Source organism: Hibiscus syriacus, unplaced genomic scaffold (assembly GCF_006381635.1).
Source record: "Hibiscus syriacus cultivar Baekdansim isolate YM2019G1 unplaced genomic scaffold, ASM638163v2 tig00112000_pilon, whole genome shotgun sequence".
Taxonomy (NCBI): Eukaryota; Viridiplantae; Streptophyta; class Magnoliopsida; order Malvales; family Malvaceae; genus Hibiscus; species Hibiscus syriacus.
Genome location: NW_024063235.1, coordinates 739,895 through 753,610, shown reverse-complemented (window position 1 = coordinate 753,610; position 13,716 = coordinate 739,895). Strand labels below are relative to the sequence as shown.

The 13,716-nt window shown below is 36.3% G+C and overlaps 1 protein-coding gene across 1 annotated transcript; it reads left to right on the top strand.

Annotated features, from left to right (window-relative positions):
* The first annotated feature begins 12,121 nt into the window (after positions 1-12,121).
* Positions 12,122-13,485, top strand: LOC120174039 (uncharacterized mitochondrial protein AtMg00860-like). Its single transcript, XM_039181030.1, has 2 exons — positions 12,122-12,494; positions 13,334-13,485. The coding sequence occupies exons 1-2, from the start codon at positions 12,122-12,124 to the stop codon at positions 13,483-13,485; spliced, it is 525 nt and encodes a 174-aa protein (XP_039036961.1).
* Positions 13,486-13,716: the final 231 nt, after the last annotated feature.

The following is a 13,716-nucleotide window of genomic DNA, read 5'->3' as shown; positions in this document are numbered from 1 at the left end:
TATGAACTTCTGCACTGATTTGTAAATCGACGCATAAGAAAGCGAGGTTTTTTACTCTCAAGTTATATATGAGTAAAGCGTATGATTGAGTATAATGACCTTTCTTATGGGAGGTTATGAAGTGCATGGATTTCTTGCCTCATTGGATCTCTATTCTTGAAAGGTGTGTAAGTTCAGTCTCATACTCAGTTATTGTTAATGGTTTTGTGGACGATTAGTTTTCTCCGTAATGGGGCCTTCGGCAAGGGGATCCCCTTAGCCTATATTTATTCTTGATATGTAGTGAAGGTTTGTCATCAATTATTATACAAGGGAAAGTTAAAAGGATTTAAGATCAACTGATATGCTTATTTAGTTACTCACTTAATGTTGGTAGACGATTTACTTATCTTTGGTGAGGTTGATATGTCCAGCGCAGGTGCGATAAAGGATATTCTCTGTGAGCATAGCCATGCTCTCGACAATTAATAAATCTAGATTATTTTTTTAGATGTAACATTATTGAGGAAAACCGTTCGGATTTGAGACGTATTTTGGGGGTCTCTAACTCTTTGAATCCCAAAAACTATTTGGGGTTGCCCGTGATTGTGGGACAGAACAAGAAAGGTGTTTTTATTAATCTCAAATAGAAGCCCAATTCCTAGATAAACTCTTGGAGTATCAAATTTTTATCTCAAGGGACAGAAGTTTTCATCAAATCAATGTTACAGGTGATTCCTTTGTTTTCCATGTATAGTTTTCTTCTTCCTAAAAGTTTATGCAACGATTTGGAATGAGTGATAGCTCGATTTTGGTGATATAAATCTCCAAAGAAAAAGGAAATCACTGGTGCTCATGGAAATCTCTATGCACTCTAAAATAAAATGTTGGACTGGGATTTAGGGATTTTGCGAAGTTTAATGTTGCCTTGTTAGCAAGCAAGGTTGAAAATTGATTAAGGATGTTAGGTCATTGATAAGTCAATTAATTCGTGCTAAGTATTTCCCAACCACTTTTGGCATGCATAGTTGGGATCGTTTCTATCCTATATATGGAGCTTGAATTGGGGTTCCGTTGGAGGGTTGTGTCGGGCAATGCTATTTTTGTTTGGAATGACTACTGGTTATTGTAATTTCCATCGATCTGGATTAGTAGTCCTCGGGTAAAAACGTTGAATTAGGTTTCTAAATTAATTAACTCATACACGAATTCATGGGATGTTAATTTGATTCATGAGATCTTTTCCTCGATGGAAGCTGGCAAATTCTTTCCATCCCCTTCCCTCTAGTGACGATGAAGGATCACAGGGTGTGGGGTGGTGAAAAAATGGGACTCTACATAGTACATAGTGGTTATATCCTTCTAATGGAATAAGAACTCGAGCCTAATAAATGGATAGATTTGTACAGGAGACTTGGGGCAAGTGATTGTTAATGTAAAATCAAGTTGCAAGGTTGGAAGTTTATTGACAACTTTGTTCCATCTAGGCAAAACCTTCACTACATGAGAATTTCACCCACCTTTTTCTGTTTTTGTGCCCAGATCAAGTGGAAATGATCGAACACGTGATGTGGGGGTGTGGTCTAATTTGGGAGATATGGGTAAACTTCAATTTCCGTTAGCCTACTCACGACTCTTTAAGGACCATGAAGGAATGGTTAAGTTAGGTTTTCGATAACTATCTTAAATGCAAACATGGAGAATGCCTCACTATCATGTGGGCTATATGGTATGCTCGCAATTATCAGTATCATACGGGTAAAATTACAACAATTGTAGAAGTTACTTCTTTCATTAAAACCTACTGTTAGGAGCATGATTATAAGAATCAAGAAAGCAAAAAAGAATGGAATTCTCGTCTTTCATATATCAAAAAAGTGATATACCAAGCTGTTTATATACAAGCACTATGAGCTAACTAACTACCAAAGCTAACAAAATAACAGTTAACCTAACAAACAGATGGTTAACTTAATAAATATTATATCCTAATACCCCCTTCAAGATGGGACTGCATGGATATTAAGAAGACCCAGCTTGGCAATAAAATCATGATGCATGGGAGCCTGAAGAGTCTTTGTAAATAGGTCAGCTAGCTGATCTAAAGAACGAACGTGGAAAAGCTTCAAAAAACCAGTCTTAAACTTGTCGCGTAGAAATTGGAAATCAACTTCAATGTGTTTAGTTTGTTTGTGAAAAACTAGGTTGGTTGCCAAATTAATCACAGCTTGGTTATCACAATACAAATGTACAAAATCAATGAAGATATGAAAAGAAGATAGCAAAGAAGTTAACCCAGCTCATAAGTGGCTACTGCCATAGCCTTATATTTGTTTCACAAGAAGATCGACAAACAATGGCTTGCTTTTTCGATTTCCAAGAGATAAGGCTATCATGAAAAAAACACAAAACCCTGATGTAGAACGTCGAGTATCCAGGCAAGAACCATAATCTGAATCAACAAAAATACTCAAATAAACACTAGAGTGAACTGGAAAAAGTAATCCAAGCCCATGTGATTGTTTGATATAAGCGAGAAGATGTTTCAAAGCTGTCATGTGAGGTAGACGAGGAGAATATATGAATTTGCTTAGTAAATGCATCATATGAACAATGTCGGGCCTGGTGTTAGTTAAGTAGAGAAGTCGACCATCAACCGGCAATATTCTTGAGGATCAGGCAATGGTTCTCCTTCATCAGCACTCAACTTCAAGGAATGAACCATGGGAGAATCAATCGGTTTCACATCCAAACATCATGCATCCTCGAGCAACTGTAAAGCATACTTTCGCTAAGATAAAGAAATTCCAGATGCACTTCGAGCTAACTCAAACCCAAGAAAATAGCGCAAAGTTCCCAACTCCATTAGCTTAAAATGTTCTTGTAGAAGACTTTGAATCATATGGAGCAACTGAAAATCTGCACCAGCAATTACAATGTCGTCCACATGAACCAATAGAGCAAAAAAACGTCACCAGATCCTTTAGTGAACAAGGAATGTTCAACAGGTGATTGTTGAAAACCAAGCTTGAGAACGACACTCGAAAAGCATTGAACCACTGTCGGATGTATGTTTGAGCCCGTAGATAACTTGCGAAGCTTACAAACCATGTTTCCACCCTTGAGATCAGACCTCTACCCAAAAGGCAATTTCATGTAAACCTCCTCATCGAGAACCCCATTTAGAAAAGCATTATTGACAAATAATTAGAGAAAACACCACCCTTGTACAGCCGCAAGAGCAAGCAAGATCCTAAAAGAAGTCATTTTAGAAACAGGCAAAAACGTATCCATGTAATCAATCCCTACAACCTGCGTAAAACCCTTGGTGGCTAGCCAGGCTTTATAACGATCAATTGACCCATCAGCCTTATGCTTGATTCAATATACCCACTTGCAATCAATATAATTCTTGTCTTCAGGTAAAGGAACTATGGACCAAGTTTCAAGAGACTCCATAGCTCTAAGTTCATCATCCATAGAATCTCTCCAAATAAAAGACTTGACAGCCTGGTGATAAAATGATGGCTTACATTGAGAAGAAATGTTGGCAACAACACCACTGTACTCAGAAGACAACCTTGAACAAGACAAATAATCTTCAATGGGATGATGACATTGAGATGAGCCATTATTACAATAATAACTTGAAGATAATATGGTTTTTGAGAAACACGAGAAGACCATCGAACAGGCTGTGGAACCATATCAGGAATTATTTGCTTTGTAATACTTACTTTTCCATAAACATCATCAACACCATACAAAAAATTGTGTTCCTCCACAATAAGGTAAGGGTTAGTCGGTATAGGTTGAGTTTCAAAAACCTGTGAGTGATCAACCAAATCTCGGACAATGTGTAGTAAACAAAAATCCTGGAAAAAATCAACAAAATGATCAGGCAATTAAACATTTTGAAATTAAAAAATTTTCTCATGAAATACCACGTTCTAAGAAACTTTAAACTTCTGAGTTTGTAGAACATAAACATGATACCCCTTTACCAGGAGATATCCAAGAAACACAGCAGTAAAGCACAAAGAGATAATTTATCTGTCTGTGATTTCAATGTGGAGACAAAACAAATGCATCCAAAAGCTTTCAAATGACCATAATCTGGTAAATGACCATATAAAAGCTCACAAGGAGTCTTATTTTCTAGAACAAGCGAAGTTAATCAAGTATGCAGCGGTTAACAGGCAATCACCCCATAACTTAATTGGCACTTTTGACTGAAAATACAAAGTTCTAGCAACAAACAACAAATGATGGTCTTTCTATTAGGATACATTATTTGTTAAGTTGACCATCTGTTTGTTAGGTTAACTGTTTGTTTGTTTTTATGTTAGCTTTGGTAGTTAGCTTGTATATAAACATATTGGTATATCATTTTTCTTATGAAAGATGAGAATTACATTCTTTCATTGCTTTCTTGATTCTTATATGGTATAAGAAGTTTTGTCTCTTTTTCACGCTTCATCATGGCTACTTCGTTGAATGATAGCTTCGACAAAGGGGGTAATCCCTATTATTTGCATCATTCTAATAATCTTGTTTTTGTTTTGGTAATTCAACTGCTATCCAATATTAACTTCCATAGTTGGAAACATTTGAAGGTTCTTGCTCTCTCTGCCAAGAATAAACTCGGATCATTCTAATAATCCGTCCATGGTAGATCAGTTTCATGCTTACACTCGAGCCAATAATTTGGTGAATTCTTGGATTATGAATTTAGTTTCCAAAGATATTGTTGCCAGCTTGTTTTATCACACTACAGCGACAAATATGTGGAAAGAATTGATTGATCGTTTTTAACAATCGAATGAACCGAGCTTATTTCAGTTAAAAAATAGTTGTGTGAGCTTGTGCAAGATCAGATGTCATTGAGTACCTATTATACTCAATTAAAAAAACATTTGGGATGAATTGTTTTCGCTCAAACAGTTTCGCAGTTTCTTCATTGCACTTGTGGATGACTACAATGAATGGTTAATGAGCAACATCAAGAGTATGTCATTCATTTTTTAATGGGTTTAAATGAGTCTTTTTCTCATGTACAAGGGTAGATTCTTTTGATGGATCCTCTACCTCTTGTTTCCAAGGTAGTTTCTTTGATTCTTCAAAAAGAAAATCAAAGAAGTGTACAGACTGCTCATCCCATTTTGAACCTACTTTTGTTGTCAAGACTCAATCTGGTAATCGCAAGAACAGGCCTTTGTGCAGTTATTGTAACATCCATTGTCACACAAAGGATAGATGTTACAAATTGTATGATTATCCACCAGGTTATAATTCCAAAAATTCATCTTCGAATTCTTCAACTGCTCGTAGTAACGGTTCTCAGGTTGTTTACACAAATTCGGTGGTTTTCAACAAGATTCTTCTTCTATTAGTGATGCTTTTACTCTTCAGTAATTCTAGTAGTTAATTGTTATGCTTACATCTCAACTTCAAAATGCTTCATCTTTGGGCGTTCCTTCCATGTCCATAAATACTACCATGCAAGGTAAGCTTTTATCATATATAGATTGTTTATCACTTAAAAAGTCGGATGATTGGATTATGGATTATGGAGCTTCACGGTATGTTTGTTATTCCAAATCTCTTTTCGAATCTTTATTTTCTATCACAAGTTGTTCATTTACCTTGCTTGATAGGTCTAAAATACCAGTCAAATTTGTGGGAACAATTATATTTTCTCCTGATTTTGTTTTGGATGGTGTATTGTTTGTACTAGATTTTCAATTGAATCTACTATCAGTCAGTGCCTTGTTAAGAAATTCTGATTTCAGTGTGTTGTTTTGCAAAACAAACTGTTTGATCCAGGACCTTTATCAAGAGATTGGGAATGGTGAGTTGTTTTAAGGCCTCTACTTGTTGTATATGTCTTCTTGTACATTTAGTTTTCCTTGTAATATTGTTTCTAGTGATTCGTTCATTGCTTGGCATAATAAACTAGGCCATCCTAGTTCCTATGTTCTGCATCTTTTTAAAGATGTTTATCTCTAAAAATTGTAAATGCTAGAGATCCTTGTCAAGTTTTCTCATTGGCTAAGCAACAAATATTATCTTTTTGTATTTCATATTCCCATACTAAGGAACCTTTTGAACTAATTCATTGTGACAAATGAGGACCTTATAAGCATAAAACACATTCGAATCAGACTTCGTTTCCTAATTTGGTCGATGCTTTTTTTAGATCTACTTGGGTTTATTTGTTACAACGAAAATTCGATGTTAGTTCAACAATACCTGGTTTTATTTATATGAAAAACGAAAATTTGGATTTTATGTTAAGTTTTTTAGGTCTGATAATGCACCCGAGCTTAAATTTATTGAGTTGTTTGCTAGTTGGGAATAGTTCAACAATTTTATTTTGTAGAAACATCTTAACAAAATTTTGTGCTTGACCTATCAGACTGTTCCCGCAAATTTAACTGGTATTATAGACCTATCAGGAAAGGTAACTGAACAGCTTGTGATAGGAAATAAGGATTCAAAAAGATATTTTGAATAACATACATGATGTGAAGCTTCAATATCCATAGTCTAATAATCCGACTTTCCAAGAGATAAACTGTCTGCATGTGATAAAAGCTTACCTTGCATTGCAGTTTTTATGGACGTGGAAGGATCGTCCAAAGATGAAGCATTTTGAAGATGAGATGTAAGCATAGCAATTAAATGTTGGCATTGTTGAGGAGTGAAAGCTTCACTAATCGAAGAAGAATCTTGTTGAGAAACCACTGAATTTGTGTGAGCCACCTGAGAACCTTTACTACGATCAGTTGAAGAATTCGAAGATGATTTTTTGGAAAAATAACCCGATGGATAACCATGCAATTTGCAACATCTATTCTTTGTGTAACCAAGAGTGTTACAATAACTGCACAAAGGCCTATTCTTGCGATTACCAGATTGAGTCTTGACAGCAAAAGTAGGTTCAAAAATGGGATGAGTAATCAGCACACTTCTTTGATTTTCTTCTTGAAGAATCAAAGAAAATACCTTAGAAACAGGAGGTAGAGGATCCATCAAAAGAATCTACCCTCGTACATGAGAAAAAGACTCATTTAAACCCATTAAAAATTGAATGACAACTCTTGTAGTTGCTTATTAACCATGCGTTGTAGTCCTCAGATAACTCCGTAAAAGACAGTGTGTTGGGTCTTTTTACTTATGTTATTGTTTGTCTAAAAGCCATTTGTCATAGCATATTGGTTGCATATAGTTGTATGTACTATACATTTGCATGTGGTGAATATGTTTTCCTGAGGCAAACTATATTTGGTTTAACTGATGCTGCTAAAGAATAAGGTTGTTTGTTGGTTGTGATGATGCAGGAAATTATGAAGGAAGAATTTATTTGTCAAGAAAAATAAGTTTGTCAGGGCCAACGGATTAGAAAAAGATGACAGTGAGGAATATATTTTCTTACCTAGGCGAGAGATATCATGCAAGTCTGACACAACTTGACGACACTGCAGACATCACTTGCCCAACTTCAACCTCGCGTGCACTCATACCCTTAGTATGTTAATGGGGACCACTGCCAGTTGCTTTATTATTCACAAACTTGGTATAACATTGAGGGTATTTACGAAATTTCCAAGTGCACTAAACCCTAGAAATTCTCACTATAAATACCCCATTATAACTCTTCAAAAAGGGAGGACAATAACAAAAGAGAAGAAGAGATAAGAATATACCCGAGGCTTGCAGTAGGCAGTGGCCAGGCCTCAAGAAAGGATGATCGCTAGAGCAGGCATGGTTGTGGTCCGAATGTCACAATAAAGCTCTAATTTTGGGAGTTTTTCTTCCTTTGTTTTTATTTCCATATCGATTAATGTGTTGTACTTAAAGAATAATTTTTGGGATGATATTTACCGCACCATGAACTGTTTTACTTGGTGTTGGATGTTTCTTGGCTCAAACATTATTTGTGTGTTAATGAACGATGCATTTTGTTTATGATAAGTGTTGTTTTGTTCATTTTTCCTTGACACTGTAAGAGATTTTGAGAGATTACTTGGTCTCTCGGAAAAATATTCATGGTCTTTGTAAGAGCTTTCGAGAGATTGTCGTTTTTCTAGGAATAGATGCCTGATATCGAGATATTTACGGTAGATCTACATGAACAATGGAACTAATACAAGATAGTGATGTTCTAATCAGTCTTAGAGATAAGGAAAGGGTTTCATTCAACTAAAAGGGGTAAATACTTGAGTAAGATAGGCAAAGACTACAGTTTACGATGAGAGGTATTGCCACAACAACATTTTCACAAACCAAGGGTTGTAGCTCACGCTGAGTAGTATTGTCGTAGCAACTATCCTTGGGTACTCTAGTAATATGGTCGGGCAGCCTAAGCATAGAGAACCAAATCATTCTTAGCATAAAATAATTTCTCGCCATAGCAAAACCACATTCGAATATATCGAACTCAACTTTTTTACTTATTTAGACAATTTTTATTAGTTTACCTTTGCATATATTTATTGCCTCAACCAAACTTTTATGCACACCACACTTTACAATATTTCCTGTCTCGACAATACTTTTTCATCTGTTTATACCATTCGATAATTTTTTTCTTTTCTTTTTGATAAGAACTTTAGGACTAGCTTGTGACACATAGTTCTAGCTATAGGAAAATATCAAAAATTCCTACCAATCCCTGTGAAGACGATACTCAACTTACTACTATATTACTTGCATTGATTCTGTAAACGTGCACAGATTTTCTTGCCTTAGCACATACATTTACAAGCGATCAAGTTTTTGGAGCGTAGCCAGGGATTGGCAACTAGAGGAATTTTGATATTTTTTTCCATAGCAATTTTTATTTTCTTGTCACATTTTATTTATTTATTTTTACTTGTTTGTTTTCTTATTTTCTTTTGTAGGTTTTTCTCGTTGCATGACCAGGAGATCTGCTGACAAACCATTAATACCATTCAACCCTGAGATCGAATAGTCATTCAGACAAAGATGACATGCTCAGTGTGCCAAAGACTATATGAATCGACTGCAAGATCAAGCTGATAACACTATGGAAGACCAGATAGATATCGACGTCGCGAAAATATTCCCCAAAATGCTGTAAGACCACGGGCTATATGAGATCACTTAAATCCTATTCTCGAAGATCTCATCCCTGGAATTGTGGCACCAAAAATACAGACAAACTCACTTCAAACTCAAGCCGATGATGTTCAACATGCATAATTCTATCGGTCAATTTGGTGGCTAACCTAATGAAGATTCTAGATAGCATGTGCGTGCTTTATTTGAGGTGTGCGACTCATTTAGACAATAAGATATGCACAAGGACGTGTTGAAACCAAAATTATTCCCATACTCTTTGCGCGATCGAGAAAGAGCATGGTTGAGTGGAGTCCCATCCAACTTAATAGAATCTTAGGGTGACTTATACAAAAAATTCCTGCTTATATACAACCCGTCGAATATGTACACCCGACTCTGCAATGACATTGCAAGTGTTTGCCAAAGCGATGATGAATCTATGTATGAGTGTTGGGATAGATACAAAAGTTTGCTTCGAAAATGCACAAACCATGGATTCCACGACTGGACTCAAGTCGTCACGTTTTATAATGGTGTCATGCACCTACTCGCATGATGTTGGATGTGTCGGCGAATGGCACCTTGCTTGACAAATCACCCGAAGAAGCCTTTGATATCCTCGATCGGATAGCCAATAATGACTATCAATTCCCATCTACAAGGCTTGAAAAGGTAGGAAAATATCTAGGGCGTATGAATTTGACGGTAAGGATTCAGCTTCTACTCTGCCATAACTAACATGCTAAAAATTTCAATAGAATCAACAACAACACCTGCTCTAATACATACAATCCTGGATGGTGACAACATCCAAATTTTGCAACATCAAAACATTTCTGAACACTCAAGTTTGCAACATCAATAGATGCTCTGACAAGGTAACTATAAAAGTAATGGATCATCGTTAAATTCTAAATCCCTTGAAGCTTCACTCTTGATGATAAGTTTGGGAAAAAGAAGTAAGAAATTTATCGCCAAGGCACTATACAGGAAGAACCAGAACGTCAAACTAAACAGGTTGTAAAAGAAGAATTACTTGAGGAGAAGGAAAATGACGAGGTCCACAAGCCAACCAAAAGGTTCTAAAATATTTATTGCCAAGGCAAAAGATTTACCCCATCGGTAGTAGATGAAATCAGACCTCCACCACTTTTCCCTCAGCGGTTGAAGAAGCATAATGATGAGATCCAGTTTAAAAAGTTTGTTGATGTCCTTGATAAGTTGTACATCAATGTTTCACTACTCGAAGCTATTGATCAGATGTCTTCTTACGCCAAGTTCTTGAAAGATATTTTCATGAAGAAGAGGAAAGTGGAAAGAATCGAAAATGTTGCAATGACAACAGAATATTGTTTAGCATTAAGTAAACTTCCGCCGAAGCAAAAAGATCCTGGAAGTTTTGTTATACCTTGCTCCATCGGTGATAAGTATGTTTGGAGAGCTCTTTGTAACTTAGGGTCTAGCATAAACCTAATATCCAAGTCCATATTTTTGAAACTTGGAATGGGTAATGCTCGACCAACCACCATGATATTACAATTGGTGGATCGATAACATGTTCGACCCGAGGGAAAATTGAAGATGTGATAGTTAAAGTGGACAAGTTCGACTTTCCATCCAATTTCCCTATTTCAAACTGTGAGACCGATAAAAACGCACCCATTATTCTTGGGTGTCCCTTTTTAGCCTTAGGGCGCATCCTAATAGATTGTGAGAATGGAAAGTTTACGATGAGGGTGGCTGATCAAAGCGTCACTATCAATGTCTTCAACACACTTAAGTATGTTGATGATTTTGAATAATGACATTGCATTGGAGACATGGAGCCTATGAAGAAGACGGGACATAAATTTTTTGTCAAGGAGAAATTTTACATCTATACGAATATGATACTCTATGCAAAGATAACATTGCCTAGATTCAGGGATGTAAACCTTTTTTCCCTGACGATGTTTTACAGCCAAAAAGAAACAATAAGTTTGGCCCAAGTGAATTTTTTCAGAATGATATAGGTAAAAATATTTGCCCAGGTAAATTTTTTCCGACTGAAGCAAAGGTAGGATGTACTGAACAGAGAACAAATGAAGAGTTCGATGATTATTCATTAGAGGCAAAAACATCTACTATTCTTTAAGATAAACCAAGTATGAGATTCAAACCCCTTGATTTCAATGAATTTATTATTCCAAAACCTTCATTACAGCATGCACCTACCTTAAAACTGAAACATTTGAAATACATTTATCTAGGGTATGACAATATTTTACCAATTATAATTTATGCTAGTCTAACCACGAACAAGAGGATAGTTTGTTGAATATTTTGTTACAACACAAAAAAGCTCTCGAGTAGACTATGACAGACTTGAAGGGAATCATCCCTACCATATGCATGCACAAGATCCAACTAGACGAATGTCATAGTAATTCTATGGAACCCTAAAGAAGACTTAATCCTATAATAAAGAAAGTGGTAATGAATGAAATCATCAAATGGCTTTATGCTGGGGTGATATATCCCATATTCGATAGCTCTTGGGTCAGTTCAGTTCAATGCATGCTAAAAAAAAGGTGAGTGACCGTGGTAAAAAATGAAAATGATGAGTTTTTGCCTACAATAATGGTCACAAGCTGGTGGATATGTATGGATTATAGAAAGCTCAACAAGGCGACAAAGAAATACTATTTTCCCCTTCTGTTCATAGATCAGATGCTTGATCGATTAGCAGGCAAGGCATTTTACTGTATCTTTGATGGATATTCTGGTATAATCAGATTGCCATAGCACCTTAAGATCAGGAGAATACCACCTTCACCTTCCCATATGGCACATATGTCTTTCGGAGAATGTCGTTCGAACTATGTAATGCTCGGGCAACATTCCAGATATGTATGGTAGTCATTTTCTCCGACATGGTGGAGGATTTTTAAAAATATTAATGGATGATTTCTTTGTCTCCGGTGATGACTTTGAGTGGTGCCTCGGTAATCTATCTAAAGTGTTGAAGCGATGTGAAGAGTCCAACCTTGTGCTAAACTAGGAGAAATATCACTTTATGGTGACAGAAGGAATTGTGTTGGGACACATAATTTCTTGCCAAGGCATTCAGGTTGACAAAGCCAAGGTGGAAGTAATTGAGAATTTGCCTCCACCTACCACTGTGAAGGGCATCAGAAGTTTCTTAGGGCATGCAGGATTCTATAGACGTTTCATCAAGGATTTTTCAAAGATTTCAAAGCCATTGTGTATGTTACTTCAACAAAACCAATCATTTGTATTCAATGAAGAGTGTTTCAATGCATTCATTGATTTAAAGAAAAAACTTTCCTCAGCACCAATTATTGTTCCACCTAAATGGGACGCCTCTTTCGAGTTGATGTGTGTTGCCAATGACTACGCAGTAGGGGAAATGTTAGGGAAAATAAAAGGTAAAATCTTCAATGTCATTTATTATGCTAGTCGTACCCTTAATGATTCAAACCTTAATTATACCACCACTGAAAAAGAGTTGCTTGTTGTGGTATTCACCTTTGATAAGTTTAGGGCATACATTATTGGATCTAAGGTCATAGTACATACAATCACTCTGTCATTAAGTACCTAGTTAATAAAAAGGATGCCAAGCTTAGGCTTATTAGATGGATTCTCTTGCTACAAGAATTTGATTTAGAGGTGAGAGACAGAAAGAGTAGTGAAAACCAAGTAGCAGATCATTTATCTAGGCTAGAGAATGATAACATCTATCATTACATGAAAGAAATTCAGAAGATTTCCCTGATGAGAAAATATTATTTGTCACGGCAGTGTCGTGGTATGCTAATATAGTTAACTTTCTTGTTAGTGGTATTATGCCTTCAGATTTATCTAGCTAGTGCAGGAAAAAGTTTAGACATGACATACGCCATTATTATTGAGATGAACCATTCCTATTCAAACAATGTGAATACCAAATAATCTAGAAATATATCCCCAAAGAATAACAAAAAGAGATTCTATTTCATTATCATACATCCCCGTGTAGAGGGCATTTTGGTAGGATGAGGACTGGTGCCAAGGTCCTCCAATCCGGATTCTACTGGCCCACCTTATTCAAGGATGCGCATGACTTCTATAAGTCATATGATCATTGCCAACACACTGGAATATATAGAACATAAATGAGATGCCATGGAAAATATTTTGGAGGTTAAACTCTTCGATGTATGGGGAATTGATTTTATTAGACCTTTCCCAGCATCTTTTGGTGATCTGTACATCCTCTTGGCAGTTGACTATGTGTCCAAATGGGTGGAAGTCATGGTGACACCTCGTAATGACTCCAAGACTTGCCCAAGTTCTTACACAAAAATATATGTAAACGATTCAGAGCACCCAGAGCGATTATCAGCGATGAGATCACTCACTTTGATAACAAATTAATTGCTAATGCGCTACAAAGATATGGGGTGTGCCATAAAATTGCCACATCATATCATCACCAGACCAATGGGCAAGCTAAGGTTTCAAATTGTGAGATCAAACAGATCCTTGAGAAGGTGGTCAACCCTAAACAAAAATATTGGTCGCCAAAGTTGGATGGGGCACTATGGGCATATCACACAGCCTTTAAATCGCCTCTTGGGATATCTCCATTCAAGTTAGTCTACGGCA

Excerpts from the sequence above, each read along its gene's own strand:
- LOC120174039 (XM_039181030.1), top strand. The coding sequence starts at position 12,122 with ATGGTGACAGAAGGAATTGTGTTGGGACACATAATTTCTTGCCAAGGC. Across the intron at positions 12,495-13,333 it reads AATGTTAGGGAAAATAAAAG|TTGACTATGTGTCCAAATGG; the intron begins GTAAAATCTTCA and ends TCCTCTTGGCAG.